This window comes from Trachymyrmex cornetzi, unplaced genomic scaffold (assembly GCF_001594075.2).
Source record: "Trachymyrmex cornetzi isolate Tcor2-1 unplaced genomic scaffold, Tcor1.1 scaffold146, whole genome shotgun sequence".
Classification (NCBI taxonomy): Eukaryota; Metazoa; Arthropoda; class Insecta; order Hymenoptera; family Formicidae; genus Trachymyrmex; species Trachymyrmex cornetzi.
In genome coordinates this window covers 187,067-199,943 of record NW_017296048.1, presented here as the reverse complement: position 1 = coordinate 199,943, position 12,877 = coordinate 187,067, and the positions used below count along the sequence as shown (strand labels likewise).

Sequence of the window (12,877 nt, the reverse complement as noted above, 5' to 3'; positions counted from 1 at the left end):
TAATATTATCAATAATATAGTCACTATTATTTAAATCTCACAATTTGCAAAAGAAAATCGTAAGAATTTTATGTTCGCATTTGTAGAATTCGTTTTTAGCTGATATAGAAACAAGCCACAAACTTACGAATTATGAGTTTATACTTCTTTAATTAGCTAAACAGATCGTGATTTTATTAATATTAATAAAGTGCGATAGTTAGTTTCCGAAAAATAAGGGGGTGTCACTTTAGGAGACCTATGTCAGTATCGGCGACTTTCCTCTACATAATAAAGTACAATGATCGTAAGGTGTGTCCCTCGATATCGTCCTACATGCAACCGGCAATTCCCGCGTCGATCGTCGTGCTGGGCCTGAATCCTTAGCCCGCGAGCCGTTAACTGCGCTCGTTACGTTACAACATTTCTCATGGGGCTGTATAAATCACGTATCTTTTAATCGGTCGAACGACATACCTCCTCTCAACTCACTTGTGTACCTTTAAACCGTTGGAGTGTTATACATATTAGATGGTATCGCTGGAAATAACCGAGAATGTAGCTATTAAATATTTTTAACATTTTCTTGCTTCTGCGACTGTTGATGAAATTAAGCTCTGAAAATTTCATATCGAGGAATATACATTTTACGCAAACAAGACGTGATATATTTAAAAGTGCCGAGAATTCTTTTCCATAAATTTCATATGCGCGGTGGTGTCTCGGTTATAATACCTTTACATTATTGATAAGGATGCTGTCGACATTTTCGCGTCTTCATCGTTATTCTCCGTTATTTCAGAGCGTCTTTCATTATTGAGAGCTCTATAAACAGTTGGAATATCGAGTAGCCATCGTCGTTTTAAAACGTCGTCGCCTAGCAATTGAAGCGGGAAGAGCAAATCTAATATTTCGTGTCGAGCTATCGACGCGATCAGGTTATCTCGCCTCTATACTTCAATGCGGTAATGCGGTTGGCGAGGTGCTTTACGTAACGCCAGATCATTTACATCGGTATCGGAAACCAACGGCGCGGAATATTGCGTCACGGGATCTTCGTATGCATCGACAAATTCGTCGCCGTCTATTCACTCCATCTGGCCTATGTTCGCGCGCGGAATCGATCATGCGTGCGGATCTACCTGCGAAATCGATGGCCCCAAGGCTTTCCGGAAATACCAGCTATGCTTAGCTGCGCGGTTGCTTTTTTTATCGATAAAACCACCGCGGATTGCGCGAGATTAACGTGCAAAATTTTACAAAGTAAGAAGCCTACAATAGGTGCGTTCGGGGAGACGCTATTAGCGCTATTTCTGTCATTCTATCCTTGTTTTACGTCTAATAAATAACAAAGATAGAATAACAGAAGTAGCGCTAATAGCGTCTCCCCGAACGCACCGAGTGACAGAGACTGAGATGTAACTGATGTAGTCATGGACGTAATGCAGAAAAAAAACACATACGTAAGTCATGAGAGGCTATTGTGTGAATGTGGTTACGTACACGTTTTTCTCTGCCTTACCTAGCTTACATCCACGACTATGACAGTTACGCTGCAAATTCAAGTATGTAATAAGTGATGTCATACGGAAAGAACAGTTTTGCCAAAATGTCTAAGTTAGATACAGATCTGAAAATTATTTTGTTGTAATTATATGTAGAATGCTCAAGCTGATTCCTTGAATATCAAAACTTTCTGCAGCATTGCTTAGCATGCTTAAATTTCCTATACTAGGAAATTAATGCCCGTATTAGTATATAGTTAGGCCTTATATTTAAGGTTTCCTTAAATTTATCTTTAGATGCTCGCAGTAGCCAATGAAATAATTCGTAGAGCATCTGAAGATAAATTTAAGGGAACTTTAAGTACAAGGTCTGACTATGAATACGGTCATTAGTTGCACATTTCGGTCGATTTTCAATTTGGTTCCTGTCCCTTACTTCACCAATTCGCGCGCAGCTTAAATGCTGATCGGCATTTCAAGTTGAAAATCGACCGAAATGTGCAAATAAATCCCAGCACTGTCCTACATAAGCTGCGTTCCACTTAACGCTCACAACGCTCGTGGAATCATTTCATTCTTGTCGTTTATCAAATGTTAAACAAAGACAAACGAGCGTTAAGTGGAATGCAGCCATAATTATTTTGTGATAGTCCAATAAAATTACATGTGAGAAAAATAGTCTGGATTAAACAGTAACTCTGGTGGAAAATGGACGAATCAGAATTTTCTGGTGTTACGTCTATTAGAATTCTAGTTGAGATAACTAGAATTCTGATTAATATAATTATTCTGGTAAAAATAAGAATTCTAGTAGATTTTACCAGGAATATAGTATCAACCAAAATTCCGGTTAGCTCAACTACAATTCTAATAAATTTAACCAGAAATTTCTGATTCGTCCATTTTCAATCAGAAATTTTTTTCAGTGTATTTTCAGATATATCTACCTAAATTTTTAGAAATACGTTGGAGATATCATTTTATCATGCAATACTCCAATCGTTGCGCTAGGAGGAAAGATTGCTGATGAAGACTTAAACCATGAGTGGAAACGTTCAAAGTTAAGGTTTATATTTTTAGTATTAAGAAAAATTGCGCTAATTGATAACCAGCATCGACTCCTATTGCCTGTAATATATTTCATTGATTGTTTTAATTAAAGGAGTCTATAAAAACTTATTAGTTTTTATTAATTTATAATTTACCATTGTAAATTTTTAGATACTCCAGCAAAATCGGTTTGTCGCTGCGTATATGAAGTCACTTATTACACACTCGAGTTTGAGTGTACGTCTCGTTTTCTGCCATGAGCTGAAATAGGGGGAAATATATTTTTCTACCTTGGGATTCCGTTACGACCAAGTCACGTCACATCGATATTCATCCGATATTGTCACCGCCGAAGGCGGAAGCGACCGATCTGTAATCAACGTTTCGCGACACGTGTTCTCTGCTGCAAAGGAATAAAGGATTACGTATATACACGAGGCGTTCCGGAAGTTGCCCGCTTCCTCTCGTGGCTCTCATGCAAACGTTCATTCGGCATACGTAACAGATGATTTTCCTTTTTCTATCGCGCTGTTATTTATTCCGTTGATCATTAATTTTCTCGACGTGTATTTTCTTAATTTTTTACATTTTTAATGTCTTTTCCGACATGCATTTCGTTCTCTCATTAATGTGTCGTTATACTTAATACACTTCAAATGTCATCTGTACTTTGTGTAGTATGTATATTATAATTGTGAGAAATTATTCCATACAACACTGCTTTAAAGGATATTGAAAAGACGTCTACATCATAAGGAAGCTTTCAAGATGTCGTTCGGAGAACTGTATTCTATGGGACTTTTCAAATAGAGAGATACTTGAAATATTATTTTGATTTCACTTCCTTTTTTATGGCATTATCTTTGATATCTTTTTTCTGTAAAATATACTTGACGTCTTTTTTTTACATTTTTGATGTCTTCTCCGATATTTTCTTAACCCTATCCCGCATTCTTGACGTGCAATTAATTATCTTCTAATAATTTCTAAGAATTAATTGTTATCTTCTAAGGTCCTGATAAAGTATAAATTCCGACAACGTGACTGGGATGAAATTAAAATATCGACTTTTCTTCGGCCTCGTGCTCGCGCATTCTTCACTCGTCCTGAATTCGACGACTCGAGGACTTCTCCACCTACGTTCAATGGCAACGCACTCGCTGTACTCCGGCGGAAGTGCCTCCTCGCAACCGCATTTTAATACCGTTCATTTGACAAACGCCCGTCTTTCTGCCCAAGGCTCATCATTAATCTCCCGACGTAGACTCGACGAGCGGACCGTTATCATGCGTACAAGTATCGCCGGGTATTATTCTATACAACGTTTTATTCTTTCGATGCAACGTTTTATTCATGGAGCGTTATTAAAGAAATTTCTCATTGCAATGGCGTAATAACCGTCGGTAATGTGCTATTCCTTCGGCTGTGTTAATTAAGCGTATTCTCTTCATCTCGCGTTCTATTTGATTTTAATTACGATTACATGAATCAAGGCTCCGTAAAGGAGGGAGGACTTCCTTCGCGCAAAACGACGTGATGATGTAGCGTATCCTTGACTTTGGAAATTTTATAAGAAAACGTGTCGATTCTCACTGGTACTTTTCTTAGGAGACGATATTCATGATTTATCACAAGGTACTCGACAACGATCGGCGCGCTTCGTGCGATCGAACGGTTCTATCGGACTTTCGCGCTGACACGGCAAGACGATTGAAATCCATGCACACGCACAGCGAAACCGATACACCATTGACGTTACGCTATCTCCATACATCATACGTCCGATCGGCCGGGGTGATCGTGCTGTTTTCCGTATCGCGATCACCCGCGACGGAAGGATTCGCCGTGGCGTGTTACACGCGGGATTGGCCACGTCGGCAGTGTCGGCACTCGGGGAAATCGAAAATTTCCGTGCTTGCGTTACACGTCGCGTAGCCGAACGGTGACTAATGCCGGCGAGTCCGCGGCTCTCCTACCTCACGTAGATACCTAGACTCGCGTGCAGCGTGCATCGATGCATATAAGTCCCGTCCACTGCCCACCTTGCGTTTTCCTGACGGTTGCCCACCTTGGCGGCGCGCAATTTTCTTTGTTCGCCGAACCCACGGCTGGTAGCGACCACGTTTACGCAAAACTGTGCCAGGCACGTAGATAAGATTATAGGTAATTAGAGACAGTTGGGGAAGACATTAACACGTCGATTAGCGCGAGGAAAAATTGCGACTCGCCGGGACGTGACGCTTGTTGAGCTTCAAACTTTTATTCCTTCTTCACTTATTATGTAAGAATGTGCTGTTTTTCTTTACGGATCTAATGTTTCATGTTTAGATTATTATATAATTGATTAACACTGAATAATATTTTTATCATAATTATCATAATTTTTACGACTTAATTGCTTGTGCTACAAGCAGCAATAATTAACGTATATTTAGTTGAAATATTTTTAGCTGAAATATTTTAAATATTATCTTAACCGTTGGAGCAAAAATTTAGTGTTAAAAATATGAATTATGCACAGAACCGATGTAGCGGATTTTTCAAAAAAAAGTCTCGATTATGGAGTTACAATTATCTTGGCGCCAGCATGATCCTAATCAAAATATACAATGGCTAGCAACCATAACTCCTGTGGCCGCTCCATGTGTTAACATAAATAACGAAACGAATGGTTGCCCGATGCAAATGAAAACACACGGGAAAACGCCACGTCGCGATCGATGTAAAATTCATGTTTTTTTTTTATCTGACAGCGGACTTTAGTGTCGTACGTCAGAAGTGACTTATCGACACTGCCTCGCTTCATAGAATCATTCGCACGTGAATAGGCGCTCGTGTGGAGAACAATTCTTAATGCAAACGCGGAGCACGACCACCGAGCGTGGCAATAATCGCGACGCGACGAGTATCGTTCGTAAGAAATAACCAGACGGCGTTCATTGTACAGTTACAAAGTATTGTTCCATACGCACGTACAGGTCACAGTGGATTTGACATTTTATAACCACTTCCTGATTATATTATCATACCCCCCCGGAGTGCGTGTGTATGCGTGCGGCATGTAGGTAGCATGTTACGTTACACTGCGCGATACTCATTGCGCTCGCACTACGACGATTCGTCATGGCGATCGAACAATCTCGCGCTGCGATTGCGTAGGTGTCTAGTGAATATGCGATATTCGCTAATGAGCATCTTACTTTCACTCACGCGAGACGAGATTACGTGCGGTCCATTAGCGGTTGCGTTAACGGTCGTAAGTACGCTAGATCATACAGCTCTTGCATCGTCTACTTGGAATTTTCTCCTCACTCTAGATTTGATCTAGTAGTCGGCAAATTACAATCATGAGCCGCAAATCCTGTTTTTGTACGGCTTGCATAATTACTATTATTAAAGGAGAGAGTCCAAAAATGGCCCTGAATGGACACCTTTAAAACCTATGCAGTTGTCATTTAGAAAGTCCGTAGATTTATGGAAAAATACTTATTTATCCAGGAAAGCTTGGGAAACCTATCAAAAATAATAAAATAGATCTTTTAAACGCTCTGCAAAGAAACTCATTTTGTTTCTAATAAACGATAGATTGTAAAATTAATGATTTATTTACAATACATCTAACACAAGTTGGATCATGTAATACTATAAGAATACTAGAAAGATCTACATATATTTATATAGGTACTATTTAAAGGTGGTCCACTTAAATCGAACATCTTGAATATTTCGCTTATTTTTGATGATACAAAAAAATGTTTTAAACGAAAATGTAACGGTTTCAAGAGGAACGTATTTTGGTCATTTTTTTTCTTGGTGGAGGCGTCAAAAAGATATGAAGGTCCCTTCCACTTTTTCAAATGGGATTGTATGATTTAGTTACACCAAACAATATGATTCCTCTAATTATTCTGCATATAAAAGTATAAAGGTAGTCATATCAAAAAATCAAATTTACGAGTTATTTAACATTTTAAGTCAACATGTGCCAGAATAAAGTGTAAAATATCTCGTAAACTATTGATTTTTGATATCACTACTTCAATACTTTTATATGCAGAATAATTAGAGGAATCATATTATGTAAAAAAAATCATACAATTCCATTTAAAAAAGTGAAGGTAACCTTCATATCTTTTTGACGCCTCCACTTAAAAAAAAAACAACATGACCAAAATACATCCCCCTTGAAACCGTTACACTTACGTTTGAAACATTTTTTTGTATCATCAAAAATAAGCGAAATATTTATTCAAGATGTTCGATTTAAGTAGACCACCCTTATATATGTATATGTAGAACTTCCTAGTATTCTTACAGTATTTCATGGTCCAACTTGTGTTAGATGTAAATAAACCATTAATCTTGAAATCTATCGTTTATTAGAAACAAAATAAGTTTCTTTGCAGAGCGTTTAAACGACCTATTTTATTATTTTTAGAAGGTTTCCCAAACTTTCCTGGATAAATAAGTATCTTTCCAAGAATATACGGACTTTCTAAATGACAACTGCATAGGTCTTAAAGGTGTCCATTCAGGGCTAATTTTGACCATTTTTAGACTCCCTCCTTTAAATTAAATAATTACAATTATTATTATTTTATATTACATACTATTCTCTTGGTTCACAAAATTTAAAATTGTTACATATATGGCTGTTTAAATAAAAAAATTTCCCCCCTTCTAGATTTATACTTTTACAATTTGTTACAATTTAATTACAATTTGCTGTAATACTACTTTCTTCTTCTCTAGAATGGAATAAATTTCGTCAATCATTTATTTATTGATGATCTATCGGCTAATGAGATGCAATAATAGATTTAAAAAGTTCAGGGCTAATTTTGACCATTTTTAGACTCCCTCCTTTAAACTAAATAATTGCAATTATTATTATTTTATATTACATACTGTTCTCTTGGTTCACAAAATTTAAAATACTTGTTACATATATGGCTGTTTAAATAAAAAAATTTCCCCCTTTCTAGATTTATACTTTTACAATTTGTTACAATTTAGTTACAATTTGCTGTAATACTACTTTCTTCTTCTCTAGAATGGAATAAATTTCGTCAATCATTTTTTTATTGATGATCTGTCGGCTAATGAGATGCAATAATAGATTTAAAAAAATTGCAGAATTTATAAGAGACACTATAATCGTTGGTCTGACATATTTAATGAATGATATATCTAAATTCAATGCTGACCATCTGTAGACAAGTCATGTATGTGGTGAAACTACATATTTTATACGACCGACTTCTTCAATTTATTGCTGAGCTTTTGCAATACTTAATTAATTAACTATGCACCTCAATTCATTTTCTAGGATGATTTGCATCATCATCGTATCATTATGCTTCATAAGTTGTGCGAATGTTATTATTAACAATGAATTTTATGTGCTGAAAACGACCCACAACGAAAGTCGAAACGTTTATATGTTTTTTTATGAATAAATAAATTTATTCACAAATGTGATCTTGTGTGTTGACTCTTATAAATACTCTCTAAAACAGATTTTAGAATAAATCTCACTTTTAAAGATAGAAAATTGAGCCACTCTTTTTCAAGATTGACTTAATTTTCACTTTTTAGGACGAAGGTTCACTCCAAAGATTTAGAGAATGCTTTACATTCTTTTGATTTATATTTTTAGAAAAACCTGAATCTATTGTCTGATGAATAAGTACGAGTGTTTAAAAGGGGGCCAAATCACATTGCAGTAGTCCTCTATGAGGACAATGTTATAACCTGATTCTCGCCAGCAGAAAGTTCGGATTACAACGCGTACATGGCCGATAAGTGTCGCGATATCGATCGCTTTGTTATCCATTGCGGACACGAGAAGCGCAATTTGCGAGTTCTAATCCGGCAGCAACGGCCCGCGTGTTATCTATAAGCCGAACAATGTTGGGTTCGGCAGGGCGATATGCAAATAGCTACAAGCAACGGCACGGCAATCGGCCTCTGATCTGGCGGGGAGAGTGGTTAATGCCTTACGGTACCGCAAACGATACCACACGCGTGTATCAAACGGAAAGATTGTGTTATTCCGCACCAGTATTACCGTTACATGCGATCCTTTCTCTATTTCGCCGGTCTGTTCGGTGAATTTGCCCTGACCGCGAGATTGTGCGAAAACTTCGAATCGGAAATATCGCAACTTCTCTCATATCGTAGTCGAGTTGTTATCTGCAAACTACCTCTATCCTGATTGGCTTGCGAATCACCAATATTACCATTAAACGGTCATCATGTGAGATATACTGAAAGTATCGCTTTTTCTGCATTCATTTCTTATCTGTGGATTAATTTAGATGAGGTTATTCACTTACAAATATATTTTATTAAATGAAAAATAAGGTACTGTTATTTTAACGTACTGTTATTTATTTTTGTCTTTTAATTTATGAGAAAAAATATTAGTGACTTAGTGACTTTTATCTCAACATTTCTACCAGGAAAAGCTTAATTTTATTGTAAATCAGTAATAATTTGATAGAGATGGAAATAGAAGTGACAAAACCTAAAACAACTCTAAAGCTTCATATAAACTCATAAGCCGCACATTTTCCTTGTTTATCTGCAATATTCGCACAGCTTTATGTACGTTTGAAATACCTCTACACAGCACGCTTCTAAATACTCGATTGATAGAAGTAATTAATTATTTAGACATGGATTATCTAAGCCGGGCGCGTAACTGTAATTAACGACTAGTCTATGTCGTGCGCTGTTTGCGCACTTGTGCGAAACCGCAGAATCGATTAGTACCATTAAAATCATTAGACGTGAAAAAGATCGAACACGTATCTACCTGGCCAGCGTGGTGCCATTGCCATCGGGTTGTAATACCGTTTAGCGAATGCACGCCTGTAGGCCTGTACGTATATCAGTTTCTAATCTGCGACAGAGCACACGGGACATGTTTCGTACGAGGATCGTGTGCACGTAACGAAGCATGTATGTTGCACGCGCGTTCGTCGCTCAGCGCATATAATTATGCACGCGCGCGCGAATGCTAAAGTCCTCTTCAGAATTATTGCGATACGTTCGCGTGTGAATTACCGCTGAAGTATCCCTCAGTGGATAATACGAATGGAGGAATTCAGGAATATTGCTGTAATGTATGTCGCTTCCCATAGGTAGCATTCATCGACCTTATTTCTCGTAAATGAGCAATTAGGACAGCGGAAATTGTACTGCATATATATATTTTTTTCCCTTCGAAACAAATCAATTTTGGAGACGAAAAACGGCAGGAATTAAGTTTAACACCTAATATACATAGAAGCGTGACGATCACACGAGAAGGATAGTTTTGCTGAAATATCTAAAAATTTAATTAGATACAGACCTGAAAATAATTTTGTTGGACCATCAAAATAATTACGTAGGAATTTCAAGTATGAAGAACAATGCTGCAAAAAGCTTTAGCAACCAGTTCGAGCGTCCTACATAATTATTTTCCCCAATAAAATTCCAATAAAGTTATTTTCAGTTGTATCTAGCTAAATTTTTAAATACTTCAGTAACCGTCCTTTCTGTGCAGTGAAATAAATTTTTATGTAATTTTCATATATTTCTTTATTTTCTTTAACCGATCTCGGAAAATGAGTCGATTTAAAATCTGCATTGAGAAAAACATTCTAATTGAACCAACAAAATAAGACTAAACAGAATTTCTTATGATCAGAAATTCTGTTTGGTTTCATTAAAATGCCTTTTTTGTTGAACCTTTCTATTGATTTAATCAGGTTACTTTTTTAGTATGTATAAATATACTGTTTTTAATGTTGAAGATTATAAAGGAGTAAACATTTTTAATATTAAAAATTATAAAGACATATAAATAAAAATGCGACATACAAACATTTTATATTTTTCTGGGAAAGGAATCATGCTTCGATTAAATAATATATCGCTAAATTGTTTGATACTCCCTTGGATGACACCTTGTACATACTTTAAGACAAACTCAACCCGGAAAGGGTAAAAAAGGAATTCGTGTGAAAAAGTATCGTGCAGAAAGACGCGTCTCAATTGCGTTTCGAATTGAGAGAGCTCTCGAGATCCAGACTAACAACACTCAAGGGAAGTTGCGTAAAGGAGAAGCGCTATATGCTAATGCAAATATGGTTTTCCAACCGTCACGCGGATAGTCAGTGTTGTGACTCATCGGTCAGCCTCTTGTTCTGTCCTCATCCCTCGACCCACGCGACCTGACCATCCCACATCTCGTCGGTTCGCTTCGTACTCATCCGTGGCGTATTAAATGAAGGAAACACTCGCATTTATAAACCAATTAACTTACACTAGCAGGCGCGTATTCAATTGCATATTCGATCGCAATTGCAGGAAGACGATTGATGCAAAATCGATGCTCGTGAACTAAAGATTCAACTACGGTGCTAAAAATGCTCCAGATCGTCGTTGCAGAGTGCTTATTATATGCGCGTGTTGGCTATGAACGTTAGTAACGACCGAATAAAAGCAGCACAACCTCGAGAATCGCTCGCAACAGGTGTATGAACGTTACGTAACGTAAATACTACGTGGATGACACATACGATATATATGTATACATTGAAGTTCTTGGACAATACGTCAAAGAACTCTGTCTCATCTACAGATCAATTTGCAGTAGAAAGATTTCTCTTCCAGAAAGAGAATTATTAAATTGTAAAATCTTATAACAGGTTCGTAAGATTCTTGTAAAATTAATTCTTATGAAATTAGTAAATTTTTTGTAACAATAATAAATTTATTATCAAAGTAGACAGTACTAAAAAAATTGTAATACTTATTTTCATCACATTTCATCATTGTTATTCGCGAGAAAATTATCGTTCCGTCAATATTTGTCAAATAAAACCTGATCTATCTTAAAAGACGACGCAACAATTTACTAGGCATGTAAATCGTTAAATGATTACCGTTATTTCCTCGTTATTTGTACAAGAAATTTCTACTGCTGTCGTACAGGTTTTCAGCTCGATGTCGCATAGCGCAATCGTACGTATCGTTGGTCGAGCTCATTATACTCGATTATCATACTCTACGACAGGTATTGCAACGGTATATATGCACGCACAGGAAGAACGATTTTGCTAAAGAAAGTTTTCTAAAAGTTTAGCTACAAATCTGAAAATAATTTTGTTGGATCATTAAAATAATTATGTAGAACGTTTAAACGTTAATGATAAAGCTGGAAAACATTTAACACTCTAACAACCAGTTTCATAGGACAGTTCTATATAATTATTGTGATAATATCCAAACAAAATTATTTTCAGATCTGTATTCAGCTAATTTTTGAATACTTAAGCAAAACCGTGCTTTCCATGTACAGCAACATGACCAACAAGTATAAAAAAATTGCAAAATATGTAAACAATTAGATTGGTAGACTAGAAGATAAAATTTCCTTTGTTATCAAAAAGAAGATATTTATTTGATAAATTATAATTATTTTTAATAAATTATAACACTATTTTTTATATAAAGCCATTTGTTCTGAGACAAGCTTTCAATTTTCTACTGTTTTATTTTACATCAGACGACATTCTCATTTAGAAATCAGCTGATCGTATTTCTCTTGCGAACCCTTAATTAACCGTTGCGTTAATTAAGTCTTGATAGATCAGTGTCTTTATCTTAGCTCTTACGTCAATATCACCGATCTTGAACTCATTCGCAATTCCGACAGCTGCGATCAATTAACGTGATTACTTGATTAGCACAAGATCGAAACTCACCGATGCCAAGATGGTGACGAGATAACGTTGAGTCCTTTCGTAGTCGAGTGTTCGATTGACCGTGACCTGTCCCTGGTGCGGCAGGTTGATACTGAAATAGCCGTATCCATCGACGGTGGTGATCCTGTTGCGCCCAACACCCTCGTTGCTACCAATTCTGCTGCCATCGCCAGGTGCAATCGAATATTCGACGATACCATTGACACCGGCGTCGGCGTCCTTTGCGTCGACGTTCTTGAAGATCGTCGAACCGACTGGAGTGAGCTGCGAATAAACAACGTACAGTATACAGATTATTTTTGATACGCCCAGAGAAAAGTTTTTCAATTCAAAGAAATGTTTCTTTGCTATACGGTTCAAGAAAAAATTTCTTTGATTTGAACATAATTTCTTTAAATCAAATAAATTTTTTCTTTAACCGTATAGCAAAGAAACGTTTCTTTAAATTAAAGAAATTTTTTTCTGAATGTATATAATATATTTGATATAATATACATATATATATATTTAATGTAATATACACGGTGTCTGGAAATTACCGCCAAATATTTCGTGCGTGGATAGAACAGACTATACTCAGTT

At 36.5% G+C, this 12,877-nt stretch overlaps 1 protein-coding gene across 2 annotated transcripts in view; it reads right to left on the bottom strand.

Annotated features, from left to right (window-relative positions):
- The window catches only part of Cad99C (cadherin 99C), a 160,034-nt gene that overhangs the window by 17,522 nt on the left and 129,635 nt on the right, over positions 1-12,877 (bottom strand). For both annotated transcript variants that reach the window (XM_018501965.1, XM_018501966.1), the window contains exon 6: positions 12,296-12,559. In XM_018501965.1, the coding sequence (XP_018357467.1) occupies positions 12,296-12,559 (264 nt within the window). The remainder of the gene's footprint in view (positions 1-12,295; positions 12,560-12,877) is intronic.